This window comes from Ipomoea triloba, chromosome 12, assembly GCF_003576645.1.
Source record: "Ipomoea triloba cultivar NCNSP0323 chromosome 12, ASM357664v1".
In the NCBI taxonomy this organism is placed as follows: Eukaryota; Viridiplantae; Streptophyta; class Magnoliopsida; order Solanales; family Convolvulaceae; genus Ipomoea; species Ipomoea triloba.
The window spans coordinates 27,402,017-27,414,529 of record NC_044927.1 but is presented as its reverse complement, the minus strand read 5'-3'; the positions used below and the strand labels follow the sequence as shown (position 1 = coordinate 27,414,529).

Below are 12,513 nucleotides of genomic sequence, written 5' to 3'. Positions count from 1 at the left end.
GGGAAATGACAGAAATATGAATGCATGGCATTCTATTGACAAAATTGTGAACGAATCTAATAATTGACAAAAATATAAAAAACTCAGTTGCCAAATGCGTTCTATGTCAGAATTGGTCAAACACAAAACGCAAGTGGGACTTGTATTTTTTGAAAACGCAAGTCCCGGACTTGCGTTAAATTTTTTTAATTTTTTTTTTTGGGTCTCCGGTGACCATATATGGTCGCCGGCTTCTCCGACGAAGGAGAAGCCAGCAACCATCGCTGGCTTCTCCTTCGTCGGAGAAGCCGGCGACCGGCGACCATCCGGAGACCAAAAAAAAAATCCCTGCTTCTCCTTCGTTGGAGAAGCCGGCGACCGGCGACCATATGATCGCCGGAGACCAAATAAAAATAGTAATAATAAAAAAATTTAACGCAAGTGGGACTTGCGTTTTTCAAAAAAATACAAGTCCCACTTGCGTTTTGTGTTTGACCAATTCTGACATAGAACGCATTTGGCAACTGAGTTTTTTATATTTTTGTCAATTATTAGATTCGTTCACAATTTTGTCAATAGAATGCCATGCATTCATATTTCTGTCATTTCCGGGGGGGGGGGGGGCTGGGGTGGAGTTATTGCTTATGTCAGTACTTTAGTAAGATCAATCAATCATTATAAACTGTATTGCAACCAAATACTGCAGAAATGTCAGGATGCTTTACAAGAGACTGGTCTGAGAGTCAAACAACATGAAGAAAATATGAAATTCTTAAAGACAAAGAAGAACAGATTGGATGATTTAATTATAGATCTGCAAGGTGGTTCTCTTTACTAAATATGAAAAATATCTGGTTTTCCTTATTTATAACAAAAGAAATGCACTAAAGAGAAACTTTATTGTGAAGAATATTCAATTTCTTTAAGCAAATGTATCATACTATGCATTCAAGTCTGCATGTTTCCATAAACTCATCATGTGAAGTTTATGCAATTCTGTGTCTATTGATTTTCTAGAGACCAACTTTTTATCATCCATGTTGGTACTGTATAAAAAATTATTGAAATGATATCTGCTCCCAGTTGCACTTGGCAAACATCACTCAGCAGCTGCACCTGAAATTGAAAATGATCGAGATGCTCGGAGTGAGGAGGAGACAGTTAAACAGATTATGAGGAGTGGGAGATCTGCGGCTGCAGTTCTGTGCCATCTGAAAATGAATCATGGAGCTCAGGCTTCTAATATTCCATTATCAAAGGATGTGCTTGGTATCGTTGCTACGCTTGGAAGTGTTGAAGATGATAACCTCAGCAGGTTAGGTTTACTTCCCAGTTTATATATGCTTTTTTAGTTTTTTGTTGCTCCATCCATTATCTGACTTACATTATTAGTTCAATTATTCTATCCATTGTATTTGAAAAATCATTATGAATGTTATGTGATCTGAATACAGCTATCTGGTAGACCATGTGACATTATGAGCCTGGGTTAGTGGATTTTAGTATTCATCTAGATTGGTGAAACTTTTGACTTCCATATGCAAGAAGCATGTTAGTTGAAGAGTTATGGCATAGCCACAGTCATTCAGTATTATGGCTGAAAATTTTTCTTAAATATCTGAAAATCAGGATTCTCTCGGATTATTTGGGGCTGGAAACCATGTTAGCAGTTGTTTGCAAGACCTATGATGGTGTTTTAGCACTGGAAACATATGACAAAGAAGGCTTAATAAATAAAAGCTCTGGCCTTCATGGACTAGGAGCATCTATTGGGCAGCCTTTGGATGGCAGGTTTCTTGTCATCTGCCTTGAAAACTTAAGGTTTGGGGTGAATATGACGTTATGTTTTGCACTTTTGCAACCTTGATGCATTTGTTTTATACTTCTAAAATCCTCCTTGACCCTCTTATGGTTGCCTTTTTAGTCCATTTTCTGGTGATTTCATAGCTGATGACCCACAAAGGAGGCTTGATCTTCTAAAACCTAAATTACCAAATGGCGAATCTCCACCTGGTTTTATTGGATTTGCCGTAAATATGATCAATGTTGATAGCATGAATGTGTTTTGTGTTACGGGCAGTGGTCATGGCCTAAGAGAGACTCTGTTCTATAACCTCTTTTCAAGCTTACAAGTGTACAATACAAGGTTGGAGATGCTTCGGGCTCTCCCTTGTATAAGCCGCGGAGCAGTATCTTTGGATGGTGGGATGATAAAAAGGGATGGCATTTTTTCCCTGGGAAATAGGTAAAATAACTGTCATATATGACAGCTAGTTTGCTTATTGTGTTTATGCTGCTATCTCACACAAATAAATTTGTTAGTAAATTGTTTTATTTCATTGATGCGGTTTTTAAATTTTTTCTCTTCATGTTATGTATGAATGAAGGGATGTAGGCGTGAAATTTCCCAACAGCTTTGGAAGGCCAATTCCACCTCTGAACTATTTCCAAGTCGAAAATAAACTAAAGGAAACTAAATGGGAAAAAGAAAGAATTATGGAAGATATGCAGAGAGAACAAGCATTGCTGGATCATGCCCGGTTCAACTTTGAAGTAAAGAAACAAGAGTTTATCAAGCATCTCGCTCAGAGCTCATCATATCAAACTCAGGTAATTCCGTGCCCATAAAATATGAGTAATATGCTACCCTTAGGATAACGAAACTAAATTCATCCTTGTTTGACCTTAACCAATGCTTTTATTCGTTACATAATTGTCAAACCACTACCAATCTTACAGGAAATTTACTCTTCTTCCATATTGTTTTCATCTGATCAAAATCATCTCCGCTAATTTGATGCTCAATTTGGCGTTTCTACTGTTGTCCAGATGCAGCTCTAGTTTTGGAGGATAGCGGTTGTAGCATGTTGTGGTGTATAGAAGATGGAAGCTCAACAAGTATCTTGCAACTTCAGCTTCAATCTCAGCATAGTTTTCTTCAGTGTATGTAATATGTCGAATCGTGCCCGGTTTAGTCGACAGTGCTGGCTGATTCGAGCATCAAACTTGTGCAATTGTGCTAATTTTTTCATACATTAATATTGTCCATTAAGACCACTTATGCTAGGAAGGTGTCTGTAATTCTGCCAACTATTTGACAGTTGTTTTGTTAACCCCATTGGTGGTGCCCTAGATGTAACTGTACAAACTGCTGCATAACGGCATCTTTGTTAGACTGGCTGAACTAGAAAAGTTTGCTTGTTTCATGCTTACAACGTACTAACTCTGATATAATATAGTATCTATTTATAATTACTTTTTCGATCTGTTGAAGCATAAAGATTCAATATTTTCTCATTTTACTGAACCCATGATTTCTCATTTGAGAAAATTACTTCATGTCACAAAGTTATTGACATACAAACAATATTTGTTAGTCTAGGTGAAATTTATCTTATTGACCTTTTTGGTTCATGAAAAAGAATCATAAGAAAGTATAGTTTTATATTGATTTTTTGATTTAATTTTGTTAGTTATGAGCTATTTTTTTGTCTGTTAGAATTAACTTAGACTGATTTGAGTCAATTTAAAGTTACAACATAATTTTACGTGTAAAAATTACTCTATAGTAAATTATTCACACCCAATATATATGCCCTGTCTTAATCTCTCTTCCAATCCCCAAAATTTCATTTTTCACGGAAATATCCCCAATTCTTGAAATTTACTCATCCATACTCTTAATAAAATTCACACCTTTCTTACTCTACACTGATAAAACTCCATCCTTTTAAAGATTTTTTTTTTCTTCGTTTTATTTTGTTGTTAATTTCTTAAAGCAAAATAAGCTATGGCTGCTGCGTTGAGATCAAAATCAGCGAGGGGTACCGCTTCTGTAGCAGTTTCGCAGTTTAGATACTTCATACTCAACCATATGCACGCGGGGCGTTTAGGTAATATCCACTGGAACTCGAGGTCGAGGGCCAGGTTGCAGAGCTTCTTCGCGAACTCGCCCCACAATGTCAATTTGTTCAAACTCGCATTGGTTCCCGGGGAATTTGGTGACTGGCGGTGCGAAAAATCGAGGAATTCACAGTATTGTAATCCGAGTAATAAGAGGAAAATTGACATTTCTAGCTCATATGGAGAGCCGCCGGAAGTATGGCAGCCTCCCGGAGACGGAGTTGCGGTCCGGCCGGGTGTGAAGCTCGGTGAGGTGGACGAAGGGGATGGTCCGAACTCGGGTTCGGGTCCCGATGACGATGGGTGTTGGGGAGGGTCCAATTTGGGTCCAAATTTTCCGACCCCGAAGGAGATATGCAGAGGGCTTGATAAGTTTGTAATTGGGCAGGAGAAAGCTAAGAAGGTCATCCATTTCTATTTGTTTGTTTTTCTGTACCTAATTGCTCTGCAGGCGTGAAGGACTAAGAGTATCTTTTGATGTAATTTGTTCTTTCATTTTAGAAAAAAAAAAAAAAAAAAACTCCCATATATTTTTGATGATCGTGTTGTGTTATCTTACTGCATCTGTATTATCTGATTGTAGGTCCTCTCTGTAGCTGTATATAATCACTATATGAGAATCTACAATGACTATGCCGAAAAGTGGTTAGTTCTCACTATAGTTTTCTGCAGACAGCTGTGAATTTTTCTCTTTTGTGTACTTGCCCACAAAGGCAAAATCTCTAGCCCCAAGTGCCTCACACCCCTGCCCGACAGGATTGTGGAGGTGTAAATCGCGGTGAATAAGCTGCCCAATAGGTGGGAGGGCGGCCACAAGGAGCCACCCTCACAACAGGACCACACTACGGCTGTCAGGCTCAATATCTTCTGTTTACTTTGTGCATGGATGCATATGAGAATGAGATAGTCTTAGTTAGTGCTGAGTGAAATAAGAATGTGGAGTTCTTTTGAGCAGGGGACAAGTTCTCTTACATGTGCATAGAAAAGGCATAGCATTTTTACTTTTCTAATGTTTGTCATTACAATGTGGTAAGATAGGACTCCAGGAAATTCAGGCAGTGATAAAGTGGAGGAAACTGAACATGAAGGTGTGGAGTTGGAGAAGAGTAATATTCTTTTATTGGGGCCAACAGGTTCAGGTAATCTTTGTTGCTCCGTTATTTCTGTGTCTTTACTCAACCTGTAAAAGAAATGTTGTATCTTTGGTGAAATACATTCAAACCCTTTTCAGAAACTTTTCATTTTCCTCATGCACTTGAGCAATTTGTATATTTTATTTGTGTTACTTTTTTCACTCGAGCAATTTGGATGTCATTTCAAGGACAGGGAAGACTTTACTTGCCAAGACCTTGGCACGATTGGTGAATGTTCCATTTGTAGTAGCAGATGCCACTACACTTACTCAGGCAAGTCTTCATTTTATCATCCTATTGGACATATAAAACCATTAATTATTGGTTTTCTTTTTTAATTTCCATTTGCTTTCGTTCTGAACATTAATTTGTATTCCTGTAACAGTGTGTAATTTATCAAAAATATTTTAGACTTATTACTGCTTATTCTGTCTGCAGGCAGGATATGTCGGGGAAGATGTGGAATCCATTTTACATAAACTGCTCATGGTGACTGTTGCATGGCCTATTCTATCTTGTTCCATTTATTTACTGTTCAATGCCGAATTTGTTTCTGATTGATTAATGCTTCTGGGGTGACTTCATTTAGGTTGCTGACTATAATGTGCAAGCTGCTCAGCAAGGCATAGTTTATATAGATGAAGTTGACAAGATCACGAAGAAGGTTACTGTTACAGAATTGGTCGTGAAACTTTTGTTCATAGTCTTCTATGAAGTTTAACTGATTACTCTAACTATTCACTTACAGGCCAAGAGCCTTAACATCAGTAGGGATGTTTCAGGGGAGGGTGTCCAGCAGGCATTATTGAAAATGCTTGAAGGAACAGTAAGTGCCATATTCATTAGTATTGATTATTATATTCTGTATCATTCACGAACTATTACCGTAGAAGATGGGGTGTGGTTCTTTTCCCTTCCATGTCACTCACGGGATTCCCTCTTAATATCTCAAGGCTAACTGAGCAGATAATCATATTTAGTAGGGCAGTTTGTTTGAGTTTTATATAACTTTCTATTGCAGATTGTTAATGTCCCTGAGAAGGGAGCCCGGAAGCACCCTCGAGGTGACAACATTCAGGTACTATCAAGCCGCATGACTTATGTTTCATTCTGTATTATTATTATTTTTTTCCTTCTCTAAATCATGCTAGTCCATATGTTTACCTTATGGTAGTGTGTACTGAAAATTAATTTTAGAACAATGAATCTATAGATGAACGAAAATGTGTGCGTGCTTTTCTAATAGAGTTATTTTTACAAGTTATCTCATTTCATTTATTCTGCTGTTCAAGATCAACTTAGAAGATTATATTCGATCCATTTCAAGAGATCTACCATTCACTGCAGCTTTTTTTTTTTTTTTTTTTTTTTTTTTTTTTTTGGTTTTGATAGATTGACACAAAAGATATTCTCTTCATATGTGGTGGTGCCTTTATTGACTTGGAGAAAACAATCTCAGAAAGGTCATACTTTTGTTTCATTCTCTTGTCCCGTCTTTATGGTGGTATTATTCTTGGTTATTAGACATCTTATATCTCCTTGTCATGTTTTCAGATGTCAAGATTCATCTATTGGCTTTGGGTCACCAGTTCGAGCTAACATGAGAACTGGTGGGGTTACCAGTGCTACTGTTACGTCTTCTTTATTGGAGACAGTAAGTTCTCTAAATAAATGTATGGACTATGGAGTAACAGATAACGAACAATAATGGGTGTTGTTATGGGCCCACATTACTACATTAGTAAATAAGTATTTCTTTCATATGTTACTTTAATATTGGATGTTTTGTTGTTTGCAGGTTGAAAGTAGTGACTTAATTTCTTACGGCTTGATACCAGAGTTTGTTGGACGATTTCCGGTTCTTGTTAGTTTATCTGCTCTTACTGAGAATGAACTTGTACAGGTAAATATACCTGAAATTGGTACAATTGTTTCGTGCATATGCTAATATAATATTGTTGTGTGCATTAGCGGTGGACGTTAGGTCTGATTGGTATTCACTTGGTAATATTGTAGGCGTCGTTAAGTCTCTAGAGATTATACATGAGTTTCCTTATAGTGTTAACCGGTCAACGGAATGTTTTTCTAGGTTCTAACAGAGCCAAAAAATGCGTTGGGGAAGCAGTACAAAAAGATGTTCCGAATGAATAATGTGAGCATAAGTTCAATGGCATTTTCCTTTACCATTTTCTTCGAACTTTTAGCTACATTATATTGTATTTGACAAACGGCAGCCATTCAATTCTTAGGTAAAACTACATTTCACTGAAGATGCTTTGAGATCCATAGCTAGAAAAGCAATAACTAAGAATACAGGTGCCCGAGGATTGCGATCCATATTGGAGAACATTTTAATGGATGCCATGTATGAGGTACACTATTCTTCTCTCCCACTCTTAAATTCCCCGCTTAAGCTAGGACTTGGGTAGTAAACGCCTTACTCTATAGGTAGATGAAACGGGATATATTCCATTCCTACGTGTTGTGCAGATTCCTGATGTCAGAACCGGGAATGATGTAATAGACGCCGTCATTGTTGATTCCAAGTCTGTTGGAGCAGATGGCCAAGGATCCGGCGCTAAAATCCTTTACGGGAAGGGTGCATTTGACCGCTATCTTTCACGCTGTAAACTAAAAGATTCCGAGGTTTGTTCTATCTTTCTAGGTTCAAAATTTGATTGTACCATACGATTTAGCAGGAAATGGTGTGATGTTTAATGTTTTTCTTTTATGTTGCATTACAGACAACCTCAGAAGGGTGGGTGGCCGACGGCTTGCCGGAACCGGAGCCGGAGCAGCTTCCTTCTGTCGCTGCTGTGTAAGCACACATGTTATAGTTTCAACTCTGTACAGCATATATATAATATAAATTCAATCATAAATTGTTTAATCCTCACAACTTGGTATAATGCTGCATTAATTTATTTATTATTTTTGGCTGACGAGGGAAATCGCGGCCAGCCGGCTACTACTTGAGGGTTTACACCGGGTAAATTTTACTTATATGTAATAGGAAGGCTTTGTGTGATGAATTTGACTAAGAAGGTATTGACAATAATTGAACTCGTAACCTTAAAATAGGATTATTTGGTCGCCTCTTGAAGTAACACTTTTTTTTTTTTTTTTAGTATTACTTGACTCTGTCACAATGTAGGATCTGTTTATAACTATTTTTTTAAACTACTGAAGTACAAAGAGTTAATACCGCCCCTACTGAGGCTTGAACTCATGACCTCCTATTTGGGAGAGTCATTTCGTGTCACTAAACCACAAAGTCATTGGCAGGTAACACCTTAATTATTGTACCATGAATAAAAGGAAACGTATAGTAACTTTCCTTGAGTAAAAAGGAAAAAAGAAAACGCCATGAGAATTGTATACATTAGCCTGAATCATCATGTTGGACACACTTAGAATCTAAGGGAGTGCCACAAAACACTATTAATTTATTATAAATATTTAACCCATAAATTACATGATATTGAATAAGATTATATGAAACATATACACGTTATGATCCATAATTAAGGAGAGCTTTTTCCATGGTTGTCAACACAAAAGCTGTAAAGGGCTAAAGTTCTCTTCAATGTTATTCTTAATGCCATAATTTATTGTTAATGATTATGGTTGCATGGTTGCATTTGAGAGAAATATTGGAGCAGTTAGGATTATCAAAACTTCCAACTTTGCAATTGTATTAGCTATCTGCTTATCAAGTATCCTAAATTACCAAGTTACAAAGTTATAAGCATCATAAATTACTGAGTTACAAAGTACTCCATATAATGGAAAATGAAATTTGTGATTTTTTTTTCTTTCTTGTGACGAAGAAAATTCATAATCATTATCGGATGACACTTGACAAATTCTGTATTAACTTGCTAATTACATAGAAAAGATATATACCAGGAAAATCCTATGAAACCTGCTCAACCGAGTTTGTATTATTCGTTTAGGTGTACTTTTCCATTGAATTACCATTTGAATTTGAATTCTACCCACTTTATTATAAATAATCAAATAAATTACCTTAATTAGTACATAATTTGATTCAAAGAAATCTTTTGAATATGCATGTAATGATACATGGCGGTGGTGCGTACTATACACTCATAATTTGAATTCTACGCTTTAATAATCCCACCAAATTGAAATCAATAATTTTTTATTCATTTTTTTTGGAAACAGTGAAAAATGTTTCATTGAAATTACGAATTAAAAGAAGAAATCATGACCATTAGATGAAGGCCGGCCCACAATCACAACCAGAATTCAACGGTGATCCTTAATTCTCTCTGCATCCTTCCCAAAGGCTCCGAGAAAGGAGAAACAAGAAGAAGACTCCTTTTCAGGGGAAAAGGGTTCCGGTTGGGGTTCCTCGGAATCGCGCGCGCGCTCTCTCTTCTCTCTCTTTCTCTTTCTCTCTCTCTGTCGTTCTCTTTGTTTTCTTTCAAATTCTTTTGATTCTTCTTTCCATTGTTTCCCCAGATCAAAGAAGAACCCAAAAGAAATTGAAAGAAATTCAAACAAAAACAAAAAAAATTCTGATTTGTTTTTTTGTTTTTTTCCCCTCGAATTCACAATTCGGAGAAACGATTTTCGTAGAGACACGCATGCGTATGTATGTATAAAATGGAGATTGAAAGCATCGAGTGCGTATCTTCGTCGGACGGCGTCGTGGAAGAGGAAGAGATCCCGTCGTCTCAGCGTCCGCATCCCCACCACCACCACCACCACCAACAGTACAACTCCGCCGCTAAGCCGCCGCAGAGTAATTTGTTGCCGGCCGCAATTGCCCCTACTAGTGTCCATGAATTGCTGGAATGCCCCGTTTGCACCAATTCTATGTACCCTCCCATTCATCAGGTCCGTTCTCTCTCATTTCTGTTCTTTTGTTGGGTTATAATTCTCCAAATGGATTTTATCTTTAGCGAAACAGACAAATTTTTTCCAGTTTTATGTGTCTTACTGTGTTGCACAGTACAATTTTTGAGTGTAGATTAGGCATTGGCTGAATCTTAGTGTCGTCTAGCTTATCATGGATTCTCAGGAAAATTAGGGATCAGAGTTACATTGTAATGTATACCCAATTATTGGTTGTTGGGATGGATTCTTTTTATGCTATAACAGATTATCTATTTATCTTCTGCTAGGCATTCACATATGAGTGGTATAGATCGGACCGTGTTGAGAAATTAACAACATTTTGTTGTTTTCAGGATTTAAAATATGTTTTCAAAAAAAATATGTTTTTTTGTTAGCCTTTCTTTGTGATTTTAATGAGTTTTCCTTGGTGTAAAACATGTCTTGATTCTTTTCAGAAGGATGAATATATAACTTCACTTTGATACTTTCCTGCATTTACATCACTTCTTCATTTGGTATGTTGAATTGCAGACCTTGGCATTGAATTTAGTCATGTAAAGAATTTGACGAGGGGAAATCAAAGTTAATTACTTTGATTCTGATATTATATATTTTGACTCAATTTTTCTCTGGGATCATGGAAGGAAAAAATTTTTATTATTAGGAAAAGGGATTCGTATGGGTGTGTCGATAAGAATGGATTTGACAAGGGTATTAACAATGAGGTGAACTTTTCGTTTTTGCAGTGCCACAATGGGCACACGCTCTGTTCAACCTGTAAAGCGAAGGTGCACAACCGATGTCCGACTTGCAGACAAGAGCTTGGCGATATTCGGTGTTTGGCGTTAGAAAAGGTAGCAGAGTCGCTTGAACTTCCCTGCAGATATTTTTCATTGGGGTGTCCAGAAATATTCCCATATTACAGCAAGCTTAAACATGAGACAATTTGCAATTTTAGACCATACAATTGTCCATACGCTGGATCAGAGTGTTCAGTTACCGGTGATATACCTTACCTGGTTTCTCATTTGAGAGATGACCACAAAGTTGACATGCACACAGGATGCACATTCAACCATCGATATGTCAAGTCTAATCCGCGGGAAGTAGAAAATGCCACATGGATGCTGACTGTAAGTGAAGCACTTCTTTACATCCTTTAATTAGTGTGTCAATAGTACTGATTGTGAACGTCATAAAATAATTTGTTTCTTGTTGTTCTTGGTAATTGGTATCGGATACCTTTACATGGGGTTTGCTGGTGCAAGACCTTTCCTTGTTGTCTTCTTTTTCTGACTGAAAATAGCATGAAATATCAGCAGTCTAAACGGCCTCTTGGATTGAATTATGCTGCAACTTGAAGGACGGGGTCTGGGGTTCTATCTATATTTACTTCGTTTTTCTCACAGCATACTATTGCTTGAGTTTTGAATTTTCTGATGAATTGTTTTCTTTAAGAAATACATTAGATTTCATAAACTTTTCCACTAAATGATCTAAGTAGGGATTTCTTGTATCCAAGTGTGCATTTACTTTCTTCCAAAAGGATATTGGATATATGTATGCTATAGTCCCATTTGCATATCTTTGTGTTAATAACTTGATTTACAATACCTGTTATATGCAACCAAACGAAAACCTTTCAGTTGATTCCTTTCTCCTTCCTCTGTTAGGTCTTCCACTGTTTTGGCCAGTACTTCTGTCTTCACTTTGAGGCCTTCCAGCTTGGCATGGCACCTGTTTACATGGCTTTTGTCCGCTTCATGGGCGACGAGACTGAAGCCCGCAATTACAGCTACAGTCTCGAAGTAGGAGGAAGCGGTAGAAAGCTAATATGGGAAGGTACTCCAAGAAGTATCCGAGACAGCCACCGCAAGGTGAGGGACAGTCACGATGGCCTTATCATTCAACGTAACATGGCACTGTTCTTCTCCGGTGGGGATAGGAAGGAACTGAAGCTTAGGGTCACCGGGAGGATATGGAAGGAGCAGCAAAACCCAGATTCTGGGGTGTGTATACCGAATATTTGTAGCAGTTAAGCGACCCCCTCCCCCCCCCCCCCCCCCCCCCTTCAGCCTTTGGGAGTGATAATTCTCCTCCATGGATTTGTGGATTGCTTCTTGTGTGTGTGAGAGTGTGAGCCTCTTTGTGTTAGTAAAATTTGTGCTCTGTGAATGTATTAGGATGCTGCTGCATTTTCGCCATGGATGAATATAGAGTTATCAATTGTTAATAACCAACCTGACCTTCTTATTCTCCATCTTCATAGCATGTTTCAATGAACAAATAGTTTTGACATGGAGACACTCATGTATGTCATCTCGAATGGGATTTGACCGAGACTCAATGGTTATTAATATAATATATAACGAAAGTACTATATGTAAAAAAGAATTTGATTGAAACTCGGTTGGTATACAATGCAAAAAAAGAACTCGACTGAAATTTAGCTGAAACAAAAAAGATGACAAAATGCTAAAAGAAAAACACTTGATTGAAATTTGGCTGGAAAAAAAGAACTCGAAATTTAGCTGGAAAAAAACTGGAAAAAAAAAAGATGACAAAATGCTAAAAGAAAAACACTTTTTGAAATTTGACTAGAAAAAAAAAGACTAACTCAAAAGAGTCTATT

At 37.3% G+C, this 12,513-nt stretch overlaps 3 protein-coding genes across 5 annotated transcripts in view; all 3 read left to right on the top strand.

The window, feature by feature from the left end:
* The window catches only part of LOC115998096 (protein DEFECTIVE IN MERISTEM SILENCING 3-like), a 4,525-nt gene extending 1,291 nt beyond the window's left edge, over positions 1-3,234 (top strand). The window contains exons 3-8 of the mRNA XM_031237569.1: positions 686-800; positions 1,063-1,294; positions 1,609-1,800; positions 1,904-2,224; positions 2,367-2,589; positions 2,809-3,234. Of these exons, the coding sequence (XP_031093429.1) occupies positions 686-800; positions 1,063-1,294; positions 1,609-1,800; positions 1,904-2,224; positions 2,367-2,589; positions 2,809-2,820 (1,095 nt within the window). The 3' untranslated portion in view covers positions 2,821-3,234. The remainder of the gene's footprint in view (positions 1-685; positions 801-1,062; positions 1,295-1,608; positions 1,801-1,903; positions 2,225-2,366; positions 2,590-2,808) is intronic.
* A 396-nt stretch (positions 3,235-3,630) lies between these two features.
* LOC115999022 (CLP protease regulatory subunit CLPX1, mitochondrial-like) lies at positions 3,631-8,101 on the top strand. 3 transcript variants are annotated; one of them, XM_031238740.1, is made up of 15 exons: positions 3,636-4,285; positions 4,466-4,527; positions 4,921-5,021; positions 5,209-5,288; positions 5,454-5,504; positions 5,605-5,679; positions 5,764-5,841; positions 6,037-6,093; positions 6,408-6,478; positions 6,570-6,669; positions 6,814-6,918; positions 7,105-7,167; positions 7,265-7,387; positions 7,506-7,661; positions 7,760-7,986. In XM_031238740.1, the coding sequence occupies exons 1-15, from the start codon at positions 3,770-3,772 to the stop codon at positions 7,835-7,837; spliced, it is 1,716 nt and encodes a 571-aa protein (XP_031094600.1). In that variant the 5' UTR covers positions 3,636-3,769; the 3' UTR covers positions 7,838-7,986. The 3 variants fall into 3 exon arrangements, with proteins under 3 accessions (XP_031094601.1, XP_031094600.1, XP_031094602.1); XM_031238742.1 differs by having other exon boundaries at positions 4,154-4,285; positions 4,917-5,021; positions 7,760-8,101; XM_031238741.1 differs by lacking the exons at positions 7,506-7,661; positions 7,760-7,986 and having other exon boundaries at positions 3,631-4,285; positions 7,250-7,368.
* A 1,181-nt stretch (positions 8,102-9,282) lies between these two features.
* Positions 9,283-12,121, top strand: LOC115999023 (E3 ubiquitin-protein ligase SINAT5-like). Its single transcript, XM_031238744.1, has 3 exons — positions 9,283-9,881; positions 10,628-11,014; positions 11,555-12,121. Exons 1-3 carry the CDS (start codon positions 9,639-9,641, stop codon positions 11,918-11,920), a joined length of 996 nt encoding a protein of 331 aa, XP_031094604.1. The 5' UTR covers positions 9,283-9,638; the 3' UTR covers positions 11,921-12,121.
* Positions 12,122-12,513: the final 392 nt, after the last annotated feature.

Coding starts and splice junctions, on each gene's coding strand:
- LOC115999023 (XM_031238744.1), top strand. CDS start 9,639: ATGTATAAAATGGAGATTGAAAGCATCGAGTGCGTATCTTCGTCGGAC. Junction 9,882..10,627: donor TGTACCCTCCCATTCATCAG/GTCCGTTCTCTC, acceptor TCGTTTTTGCAG/TGCCACAATGGGCACACGCT. Junction 11,015..11,554: donor ATGCCACATGGATGCTGACT/GTAAGTGAAGCA, acceptor TTCCTCTGTTAG/GTCTTCCACTGTTTTGGCCA.
- LOC115999022 (XM_031238740.1), top strand. CDS start 3,770: ATGGCTGCTGCGTTGAGATCAAAATCAGCGAGGGGTACCGCTTCTGTA. Junction 5,505..5,604: donor TTTTACATAAACTGCTCATG/GTGACTGTTGCA, acceptor GACTTCATTTAG/GTTGCTGACTATAATGTGCA. Junction 7,388..7,505: donor TAATGGATGCCATGTATGAG/GTACACTATTCT, acceptor CGTGTTGTGCAG/ATTCCTGATGTCAGAACCGG.